The sequence below is a fragment of the Pseudochaenichthys georgianus genome, chromosome 2 (genome assembly GCF_902827115.2).
Source record: "Pseudochaenichthys georgianus chromosome 2, fPseGeo1.2, whole genome shotgun sequence".
NCBI lineage: Eukaryota > Metazoa > Chordata > Actinopteri > Perciformes > Channichthyidae > Pseudochaenichthys > Pseudochaenichthys georgianus.
Window position 1 is genome coordinate 9,577,888 of NC_047504.1, and position 12,393 is coordinate 9,590,280.

At 41.9% G+C, this 12,393-nt stretch overlaps 1 protein-coding gene across 1 annotated transcript; it reads left to right on the forward strand.

Moving 5' to 3' along the window:
- The first annotated feature begins 5,691 nt into the window (after window positions 1–5,691).
- On the forward strand, window positions 5,692–10,278 carry LOC117456196 (receptor-type tyrosine-protein phosphatase-like N). The gene is given in 11 exon segments (XM_034095983.1): window positions 5,692–5,821; window positions 6,355–6,416; window positions 6,688–6,697; window positions 6,700–6,764; window positions 7,968–7,987; window positions 7,989–8,091; window positions 8,093–8,127; window positions 9,444–9,476; window positions 9,669–9,804; window positions 10,009–10,047; window positions 10,140–10,278. Coding segments are annotated over 11 exon segments (699 nt in total). The 3' UTR covers window positions 10,206–10,278.
- The last annotated feature ends 2,115 nt before the right edge of the window (window positions 10,279–12,393 follow it).

Consider the following 12,393-nt stretch of genomic DNA (forward strand, 5'->3'; position numbering starts at 1 on the left):
CACATGAAGAAGTTAGTCTCTCCGGAAACCAGAGAGCTCAGACCTGAACCTCGACATGTCATCAGGTATGAAGTGAGCTGCTCTGTGGAGACTAAATGCACGAGTTTTGTCAACGCATCAAGCAGTGTATGGCCTTTTGCGGGAGATGCTCACGGTCAGATATACATCTCTGTTTTGCAGCTACACTCTCTCCCCTCTGTGCCTCCCCCCCCCCCCCCCCCCCCACTCACTGCTCCTGCTGCACACAACAACCATTGTGTTCACCAACCTCACACCATCCCATTCACACGTTTTCATCCCTACAAGCCTCTCTATGTAGCTACGTGTGAGAGGGGTAACCCTTCACACCTTTCCTATCAGTTGTCTTGTATGTGCCACGATATCCAGGAAATTACCCATCAACCCCTATTTAGTCCTCACATGGAAACGCGTCAGAAAGGAATCACTACAGTTAATATACTTCCCTCTCTTTATAAGTAATTGTATTGTGTGTGTGTGAAAATGACTCTTTATTTAATAAGGGCAACAGACTGCTCAGTGAAGACAAGTTGTGATGAAATGCCATAATCCTTTCTGTCAGTATCTCGGGCACGCAAGATGGATGAACTCTGAAGGAAGACAATTGCATGTATTTTTAAATTTGTAAAGAATGTGTTTGTCAACTACTATTATTGCCACGGTAATGATTTATACATTTAAATGTCTTTCTCTACACTTAACATAGCTCTTCTCCTTCTCTATTGAATCCCTGTGTGCCCCTTAGCTTATTCTAAATACCGGATGATTTAAACATAATGCCTGAGGAACAACCTGGATGGTCTGAAACGTGCCCGTGTCACGTGACTTCTTAATGGGCGGTTGCACTGTTGGTATATTATTCCTCAACGGGCAGACCAGGTGGCATCCACAGGGGAATGTCAATATTGGCTGACGTTGAGCTTGTGGCAGTGTGTGCACGTGTGCATATTATAATTGTTGTTCCAGGGACACTCCTGCATGGGATAAATGGTGCCGAAGTCAAACAAAACGTAAAAAACGATTTTTATGTTTGTCGATCAGTCGGGGTCTTCCAGGAAATAGATCTGATGTTGGGTTGTTTTAGCACACGTACTTTTACAATCTTTTAGAACATTACCTAATGCGATATTCCTCATCGGGTCAATTTGTAAACTTGAACAACATGTTGAAAGATAAACCATGTGTTCAGCCTTTTAGCCTTTACATACAATCTGTGTTTTATTATACCTGTCTCTCTAAAGACAAGCGGCTTTTGGTCCCTCTTTGAGTCTCTTTCGGTAACCAATGGCGGACATTCTCTTTACCAGCATCATTCAAAATGTAAAACAATTCCTGGCAGAAGGGAAAGTACACTTGCAACCCAACCAACACTTTCATTGTACAATATTTGGTTTAAAGGCTTTGGATCTTCACATCCCATTGACAAATGCCTTTCTCTTTTAGAAAGATAACCCACAGGCCACACTAAAGGTTTCACGGTTGTGGGAAGTGGTCTTAAAACCCCCATATATGTGCTTATGTGTGTTTTGGAGGGGTGTGTTGTGTGTGCGTGCAGTCTTGTGAAATGTCACAGTCCCATGCTTGACATTCGACAACAGACAGGTATGTGTCCTGGAAGCCGCTCCAAAGCCTTTCTTCCTGTGTATGAAAGATGCCCCGAGGCCCGGCTGTTTGCGGTGACTCTTGAATGAAGGAGGCGTGTGTGTACATGCGAAAGCCGAGAAAGCGGAACACACAGCCATTCTGATCTTCCGCAACACCGTGTTTTGTGCCCACTTGAAAGCAGCGCCGAGGCCTTGTGCCAAAGACATTACATACTTCCTCACCTGGTGCCACGGAGGTTAAGAAGCTGTGTGGGTGAATGGAGTGATTATTAAAGATTTTGAAACATATATTCACAAAATATCTTAACTTAGTTTGACATTTTGTGACTGAAGAAGCAAGCTGCATAGTCTGATACACTTTTGTGTTCGCATCACTTCAGTGGTTGTCTATATATAAATGTGGTTATTTTCCACCGTGGTCTTATCTTATGTGTGACATGTTAGCTCTCAGACCACATTTTCTTTCCAGGAAGTCATTCAATCTGGCTGCAAATCGCAAAGCAATTATTTCATCATGTAATTTCCCTTTAAAACCACAACTTTATTGAAACATCTTAATATGTGTACAGATCAAAGAAACAAGATATGACATGATAATTGGTCAGGTTTAAAGTGTATCTTTGAGGGATTAGCTGAACGAACTGACTCCCAGGGCTAGCTTCTCAGTTAAGGCACAGACATGAAAGTAGTATCAACCTTCTTATATAACTCTCAGCAAGTTAGCATAGCATTGCCTCGTATGGTTTGACACAATTCACTTTTGGAAACGGACAACGATCACTGCGTTGCATTTTGTTCATACACTTTCAAATGTAGCACACGTGCTTTTTTGGCCGAGGTAATTCGTTGGCAATCAAGAGAAACACCCACACACCGGATGAGTTGTTGGGTGAGCACGGTGAGGTAGACACACACTTGACCAGTTGGCTTCGAGCACACACACCCTCACACACACACAAACACACGGTGGGCAGTAGCCAGGCAGCCGAGGCCCTCAGATATGCTGTTGACAGAGAGTATCAGCACCGTTCCCCGGCTGCCTTTCTCTCTCTGCATGTGACATAGTTTACTTTGGGCTCCACCTGGTCAGAACGTGGGCGAGAGACGTTCAGAGAGAGAGAGGGAAAGCGAGAAAGGACGAGGAGAATGAGTCCGGAGACAGAGGAGGGCCTCATAAAGGGAAACATTTGCAAACCGGAAGGGAGTTATGTAAATGGGTCAGTCATTAAGGCCTTCTAAAAGAGAGGAGGCCAGATTGGGGCCAGGGGCAGGCGGGTAGGCAAGTAGGGAACATAAACCCATTATGTGAATAGGCTCCTCTGTTCAACGTAAGCTTCTCTTTCTTTTTTATAGTTTTACAATATTTACTTAAAGGCTAATATCAGCAAAAGGAGTACACACCCAGAATATTTTAAGGCAGTCATTACAGTATTTCCCCGACAATGAGGCTTTTACTTCACTCATCCTTTCAGTGTAACTTCGCCCGTCAGACACTGATTGTTATTCAGTGTGCTCCTGGGTTACTATGGTTTTCGGATACATCAACACAGCAGGACTTCACGGTCAATTCAGAAAACCTACACTGCGGACATTTATGTAGGAGAGACACTACAGATGAACAGAGTAACAGGTTTAACGGCTAGATATCACCATGAAACGTTTCCTGTTGAAAAGCAAGCGTAATGAAATGCTATGTTAAATTATGCCAATAAAATGTTTTTTGCAATTCATTTCAATGCAGTTTTTTTGTTTGACATAAAGACACAAGGTTTATCTTTTGGGTAGTATGAAAATCGTATCTTTAAAGACTGTTTTCTCAAAATATATTTTGCAAAACTCTTGACATTTTGAAAGACACACATTTGAATAGGGTACACATGACGTTTTCATGAATGTTATTGTAACATGTGCAAATAATGTATTATCTTATGCTAACTTATAGTGAGATTAGGATAAATCTACATCTACAGATGCAAATAAGTTAGAAAAGTAAACACATGAATATATATTTTAGATGTTTTATTTCCACTAGTTTGAAAGAAGCACAAACTCTCAAAACTGACCTCTATATGAAAAGGAAACATCATTTTTCCTGTAGTGTCTTGCCTAAAATGGCAACGTATGGATGTGTGGAAAAAAGTAAATACGGGGATATTTTTTTACAATACAATTCAAGTCTCAACAATAGTATGTGCCGCTACAAGCTGCCGTCGTAGAGCCAGTTCTGACAGATCACATAGCTGTTGTCATTTACATGAAAAAGAAAAGAGGAAGAGATAGAAAGACAGGGAGGGGGGCAGCATCCTGTGTCTGGTGTGACACCTTTCAAACCCTGCCTTATAATTTACACAGGAAGAGAAGAGCAACACCTGAGCCGTGTCTGTCAGGAGTCCGGAGACAGCCTGTAGCTTCAAGGGTTTCACAGTTAACACACACACATGGTCTGGCACATAGTGGCTCTCATCACAGTTCGGGAAGCGATCACATGTGGTCTTTAGTGAGGTCCAGATTGCATACTTTTTTCTGTTCACTGCTGAAAACATGATAACATTTTATTGTCCTCCACTTTAATGCCAGATGATGTCATTGTCATCCATCTGGATTCTAAATGTTTTCTATGAAGAATAGGAGCATGGATACCAGAGTAACCTCCTGCCACTCTTAATGCAAGGTACTTCACCTGTAACATCTCCACTGGAGCCAAACCTCAACATAAAGTCTGTGGTTTTCCTCAGCGGCCCACAGCAGAGTCTGACTGGTGCCCCCCTGTGGCGAAATAACATCATCCCCAGCCTGCAGGATTTGAACATTGTTATGTGCAAAATTATAATTGAAGGTAAGCTGCTTACGCTTTAGATAAGTCTGCGTGAGCAAAACACAAACAAACAAAACATATAAAGAAGAAGAACTAAGTCCCTTCCATTCTTTTCCGATTAGTTGTGTTTCTGCTGGGACGACATTTTAAGTTTTGAAATATTAATTTCAGTAGTTTATTTATTGAAATAATAGGATATGGTTAGCAACAGACTTCTGATTTAATACTCGCTGAGAATCTCTGGTGAGCATCTTTTCAGAATACTGTAGAATAGTTGCGTTGTGCTGCCATCTTGTGGGCGCGTTGGGTATTACATCTACCCTGCATCCTCAGCGTTTATGGTTCAAGTTCACTAGTTTGGCCTTAAATGTCTAAAACACAGACAGATGTATATATACTGATACAACATTTATGTGCCTTCCCACTGCAGTGCATTTTTTTATTTTCTTCACAACAATATAATAACTTGGTTTCAGAAATATGCCTTCCATTTATTTTTCGTCATTAGTAATTCAAATATTGTCCTTCTCCTGGGAAAGCTCCAACTTTTCAAGAAATACAGCCCAGTTTTCAGCTGACCCTGTATATCTGTTTGTGTACAAAAATGCAAGATTTCCAAATGGATGTTTATTTACTGCGCGTCAATATGAACATCATATATGAGGCTTTTTGAGAGGTGATTTACATTGACATCCGTTTCCATTTCTCCAGGTGTGTACCATGACCAGTGGAAATCCCTCCTGCTCACAGGATACCTGGAACACCTGAGCCAGCATTATTTCTCTGACGACACCAGCCAGCCTCACAAAGCTTCAACAAAATTAAACATGTACAGTAGAATAGAATTTGGGTTTCACGCCACATTTTAACTCTATGTTTTGGTACAAAAACAGCTGACATGACTTTAAAGGGATTTTTGGATGTTCATTTAAAAAAGCCCATCTATGGTATGCATGATTCCCTCTGTAAACCAATCAAACGTGATGATTGGACCCCAGGCATGACCCCCCAGGTTGGAACAGGGTTGGAAGGGACCCGGGCCCTTTCTCATTTCACTAATGTCCCCTCCTCGACTCCTCGAATCCTCGGTCCTCCAGTAGTGACCCAGAAATGGACTTCAGCGCGTCATGTTGAAGGACATCGCATTTCTCTAAATGCACTTCGAGGACCGAGGATCGAGCATCGAGGAGGCTCTCTGGAGGAGCTATAATCGAGGATACACTTTCCGGCAATAGAGATGTTTAAAAGACTTACATGGAGGACCACCTGAGGAACAAGGACGGTCTGATGAAGGAGTTGGAGGACACCGCCGAGCCCAGCGCCGTCTCCATCGCCCAGAGCGACGCCAACGCCAAGAAGAACCGCTGCGCCCAGTCTGCCCCCTGTGAGTGAACAGAAATATATTCATATTAAAGGTCTCCTATTATGCAAAATCCACCTTTTTATGTCTCATCAACATGTGTCCCCTCTGTGGAAAGAGACTCTGAAAGTTTCAGGACAAAAGATTCTCTCTCTTTTTGTGCTGATCCATTTATATAAAAACCTGTCTGAGCTGATCAGATTTTGGCCACTTTATTATGTCATAACGATGTGTTGGCTTGCGTTAGCCAATCACCAACCAAGGCAACCCCCCCCCCCCACCTTATCACCTGAATCTCCTCCTAGAGCACCATTGTGTTCTTTTTTCTCTCAGAGGGGCGTGGCTCTGCAGACAGAGAATCAGCACTTTGGAAACAGGGCTGAAACAGAGGGGATTATGGGATGCTGCAATGATCTGTTTGTTGTTTCAGCCAATCAGAGACAGGCTCCGTATATATCTGAGACCTGTGATATATTGATGATAAACAGTATAATAGGGGGCCTTTAAGAGATACATGGGGGGGTGTTGAAGGGTTAAATGTGCCTGTGTTCCTGCAGATGATCACTCGAGGGTGAAGGTCAACCCTTCACGATCTGACTACATCAACGCCAGCACCATCGTACGTATGAATACTAAATGTCGTAGTAGTATTTGTATTTTCATTTGTATTTTAATTGTGTATTGTTTATTTCAAGTCTTTTAATTTCTCTAATGTACAATGCCTTGTCTTTTTATGATGCTGCAATGCAAACATTTCCCAAATTGGGATTAATAAACTACTTCTTATCTTCTCATCTTAATCTTAACATTTTTTTTTATAGTCATCGTATGTCTTCAAAAACGTCACGAAATTTGTATTTTATGTGACCTTTGTAACCCTCCCACTTCAGATTGAGCACGATGCCGGATGCCTGCTTACATCGCCGCCCAGGGCCCGCTGTCACACACCATCTCTGACTTCTGGCAGGTAAGAGGCCATCACATGTATCATGTGTGTGTGTGTGTGTGTGTGTGTGTGTGTGTGTGTGTGTGTGTGTGTGTGTGTGTGTGTGTGTGTGTGTGTGTGTGTGTGTGTGTGTGTGTGTGTGTGTGTGTGTGTGTGTGTGTGTGTGTGTGTGTGTGTGTGTGTGTGTGTGTGTGTGTGTGTGTGTGTGTGTGTGTGTGTGTGTGTGTGTGTGTGTGTGTGTGTGTGTGTGTGTGTGTGTGTGTGTGTGTGTGTGTGTGTATTTGTGTGTGTGTGTATTTGTGTAAAGAACACGTGTAAGAAGTAGAAAGTACAGGTATTTGGGTATTTGGGTTCAACGTGTAAGAAGTAGAAAGTACAGGTATTTGGGTTCAACGTGTAAGAAGTAGAAAGTACAGGTATTTGTGTTCAACATGTAAGAAGTAGAAAGTACAGGTATTTGGGTTCAACATGTAAGAAGTAGAAAGTACAGGTATTTGTGTTCAACATGTAAGAAGTAGAAAGTACAGATATTTGGGTTCAACGTGTAAGAAGTAGAAAGTACAGGTATTTGGGTTCAACGTGTAAGAAGTAGAAAGTACAGGTATTTGTGTTCAACATGTAAGAAGTAGAAAGTACAGGTATTTGGGTTCAACATGTAAGAAGTAGAAAGTACAGGTATTTGTGTTCAACATGTAAGAAGTAGAAAGTACAGATATTTGGGTTCAACGTGTAAGAAGTAGAAAGTACAGGTATTTGTGTTCAACATGTAAGAAGTAGAAAGTACAGGTATTTGTGTTCAACATGTAAGAAGTAGAAAGTACAGGTATTTGGGTTCAACATTTAAGAAGTAGAAAGTACAGGTATTTGGGTTCAACATGTAAGAAGTAGAACGTACAGGTATTTGTGTTCAACATCTAAAAAGTAGAAAGTACAGGTATTTGTGTTCAACATGTAAGAAGTAGAAAGTACAGGTATTTGAGTTCAACATGTAAGAAGTAGAAAGTACAGGTATTTGTGTTCAGCATGTAAGAAGTAGAAAGTACAAGTATTTGGGTTCAAAATGTAAAAAGTAGAAAGTACAGGTATTTGTGTTCAGCATGTAAGAAGTAGAAAGTAAGAAGTCGTCAGAAAAATAAGTAGTGGAGTAAAGCACTGATACCAGATACCTTAAGTACAGTAACAAAGTATTTGTCCTCCACTACTTGTCTGATGGTGTTTCTCCAGGTGAACTTGGTGTCGGAGCACGAACGACTTCCTGGTGCGGAGCTTCTACCTGAAGAACGTCCAGACGCAGGACACCCGGACCCTCACTCAGTTCCACTTCCTCAGCCGGCTGGCGCAGGGCATCCCCCCCCGCCACCTGCCCGCTGCTCGACTTCCGCAGGTACCGCCTCCACCTGCACAAGAAGCTGAGACATCCCGTAATCTGGTACAAAAACATGCAGACTGACTGAAGAAGCAGCTGCATTGCTCAAAGATCTCACAGCAGCTACAGCGTAGAAATGGCAATGAAATTCTTCTGACCTGAGGTCCTCCAACAATGCAACATATATAACAAAATACAAAATAAAAAGTAGTGCAAAAAGTCTATATACATGTAGATAGAATATGGGATATGTACAAGAACAGAATATGAAAGTAATAATGTAGCCTACATTAAGACAAAATTAAATACGGTTTACCGAGGAGTTTCTGCAGTGAAATATCAATAAATTACTGCAAATAAAATAAAATAAAAATAAATAAATAATAAATAAAATAAAATAAATAAAATAAATAAAATAAATAAAATAAATAAAATAAATAAAATAAATAAAATAAATAAAATAAATAAAATAAAATAACCTGTAAAGCTACCGGAGGGTTTTACACTTTAGATACAGAAACATTACTACAACAAAAACTACATTATTTTGCAGCAAAACTCATATTTAAATACTTTTACTGCAATTACTGTAATTAAATAAAACGTAAAGGACTCCTATTGCACACAAGATAGGAGTCTATTGTGTTTCAAAGTGAGAATCTAAAGTGATTTCAATGTGGGGAAAAGCATTAAAAACTGGGGGAAATCATCTTAAAACAAAGCAAAGTCATGCATTATGAAACATGAGGAATTTACCATGAAAATAAATACTGTTCCACTTTATTTCTACGTGAGGAAACCAACCTAAAGCAGGCGTAACATTGTACAGAATGACAATAGAAGTGTGTCCAAAGGCGTCCAGAAGGTTTGAGTATTTATTAAAGAAAGGTGACAACAAGAGGACGTCGCAGACACCAAAGTGTTTCCTCCCATCCTCCCTTACTCCAACCACAAATCGTCTGTGTGTACCAGTACTTTTATTTTAAGACAGAAGAGACTTTTGTAGTCAAACACTGAGGCTGCAAAAAGTTCTCATATTTATGTATTATCTCCTGAACCTAGAGGTTGTCTGTCCTTGGGGCTCTAGGGTTTTAATATATATATATATTAACAGTTTGAATATATATACATAGATGCTAGGTCAATTATTAAACTGCCGTAGGGGTAAAGTAAAGTGGTTCTGTGCACTTTCTAGATACTGCAATGATTTCAGATATATTTTAAGATTGCATAATGTTCCTAGCATCCATGTTTATATGGAATAGTTAATGCACCAGCTTAAATAGGTAAATACATGTTGTTTGTTTAAATTGCTGTGTTTTTCCTCTCTTCAGGAAGGTGAATAAGTGCTACAGAGGACGGTCATCGTGCGCTGCAGGTAAATCCTGAATTATCCATCGACAACATGGATTAATAGAAACTTAGTAAGACGTTTAATTTAGACTAAAGATCTAATGATGGAGATAAATGGACGGCGTTGATATGGCATCGTAGTACCACACGAGTCCACTGGGTGGCAGCAATAACCATCGTTAACGAGGTAGACTTTTTGCAATCAGATTATTAATTATTTGTATTATATATTGTTTGAAAAGTGACGGGATATACCGGACTGGGACGTACATCCTGATCGACATGGTTCTCAATCGCATGGCTAAAGGTGAGCTTTTTGTATATCATGCAGTTCTACTGTGTGTGTGTGTGTGTGTGTGTGTGTGTGTGTGTGTGTGTGTGTGTGTGTGTGTGTGTGTGTGTGTGTGTGTGTGTGTGTGTGTGTGTGTGTGTGTGTGTGTGTGTGTGTGTGTGTGTGTGTGTGTGTGTGTGGGTGTGTGTGTGTGTGTGTGTGTGTGTGTGTGTGTGGGTGTGTGTGTGTGTGTGTGTGGGTGTGGGTGTTGTGAGCACGTCCGGGACCAGAGGCCGGGGATGGTCCGCACCAAGGTCAGAGTTTGTCACGTAAACATGGAAACAGGAAATATACAGAACAAAGGGTCATCTTAAGGGTGAATCATTTCTCCTTTTTCTGTGTGCAGGATCGGTTTGAGTTTGCGCTGACGGCTGAGAAGGTCAACGCCATCCTCAAAGCTCTGCCTCGGTGACACCCTCCTCTTCCTCCTCTTCCTCCTCCTCTCCACCATGATGATTCTCACGATGAAGAACGACGCTCTGCTTCTCCGTCTGCCCGCCTGGTGTCAAAAAAGAAACAAAAAACCATCTTACTTTGGGACGGCTTTAAAGTCAGAAAGGATGTGTCTGATTTCTACCACGTAGCTAAGGCTGCGGCCCCACGAGGACGAATTTGGTCGTTTGCGTTACTGTTTAGTGTCATATAGACCGTTCAGCCACACGAGGACGACCGAATATGGCACTAAACGACTGAGGAAACGACAACGGGTCCCAAGGTGGATAGAAATGCATACGCCACTCTCTGGGGGGTCAAACAGCTCCGTGTGTGCGCCCTATACGGACATTTTCAGATCACTGATAGTGATTGCGCAATAGCCCCGCCTCTCCCCACCTCTTCTGCTCACCTCCGCTTACCCCGCGCCAGTGCTGAAGTGTTTCGCCACCAACAACAACAACAATGGCGGATCGCAGAGTTGCTATCGTGCTCCGGACGCTATTGACCATGCTACAGTTGTTTGTGCAACATCTACAGCAATAATGATGAGGCAATAGCCCCGCCTCTCCCCACCTCTGCTGCTCACCCCCAGTCAAAGTAAACTGCACCCTGAATTCAGATTATTTATCTTTCTCTCGCGAGTGAAGTCTAATCTGACAGGACGGAGACACGCAGCTCTGCTCACCTGAAGCTCCTCCCGCTGCAGCAAAACACACACTTCAAGTCAGATCATCACCCTTAGCTATTTTAATTACCACTCAAACTACCTAAACTAGTTATAAATATGTTTATTTTTACAGTCGGCCGGGTCACTGATTACTGGATGAGCTGCTGCATGAGACAGACACTGGCGCTGTCCGAAGAGAGGGAGGAAAAAGAGAGGCTCCGTGTATTTTATCATTATATTATATAGAGTCGTTATTCATTTGTTTTAAAGCTCAGTAAATAACAAAGAAGACCTTTGACCGGCACTTTTATAATTTTGTCCGGAAGATTTCAACTTTAATACACGCTGACTGGCGAAAAACTCTGCCCGGTTCCCTCGGCCCCCACCGCGGAGAATAAACAGAAGGGCAACCATGACAACCATGCTTCTTCGCTGCTTTTGTGGAGGAAGTTACAGCGCCACGTAGAGGCTCCTGCATATGTACTGCAGCTTCTCCAGCGGTTGGAGCTAAACGGAGCGGTCTCGTGTGGGCAGGCACTATCCGGATAATTATTGCATGTGGACGGAAGCCGATTGCGTTTGCGTTAATCCTATGCGTTTAGCCGTTTTCGTCCTCGTGGGGCCGCAGCCTAAGAAGCGTCTCTGACCAACAGAGGGGGCGGGGTCATGGAGTCCCATCAGCATGTTGTTCACAGTGCATACCGACGTTGGGCTATAAATGAATACATTATTTCTGTGTTTAGAGTATAGGTGAGGTCCTGATAATTTATTCCGGTAAATTACTCTGACCTACTAATTGACCTGACCGAAGTTACTGAGTCTATGTAAGTTTACTGCTTGGCTCAGATCCACCAAACGTCAGCAAGATCTCACCTCTATTAACTCCCCAAAGAACCAGGTTCAATTAACTGCTGTTTCTATTCAGACAACTCTTTTTAATCTGTTTAAGCGATCCCGAAGGATTTTGGTATCAGTGAATGAGGTGTGTTCCTACCTAAGCGTGAGTGTGGCAGGGTGCAGTCTTACCTTTGAAGTAGGAGAGGAGAGCACAGATGTCCTTTTAGTTGTCCCAGTCCAAAAGGTGAGATCAGTTTATTTGAAGAAAAATAGGTCCAAACTAATACAGAGTCTTTACCTTTTAACACATTATAATCATACAAAACATATCATGCTGGGGTTATATTTTTTATCTAAAACCTTAATTCATATTCATTTTATTCCCGTGCGTTCTAACAACGCCTTCCAGGTCGATCTAAATAATACCATTAGATCTAAGCTTCCCGTACCTCCGAATAACGTCTTCCAGGTAGATCTAAATAGTGTTATTCATTTTATTCCTGTACGTTCTAACAACGTCTTCCAGGTATACCTTACCGAGAGCCATCTAACCCAGCTCTGGCCCCTCTCTCTTACCCCGTGGCTTTATGCTCTACAACAGGACAGAAAACTCGAAAAAAACACCTCCTTTATGCCCATATTTGTAAAACTGGGCCTGACC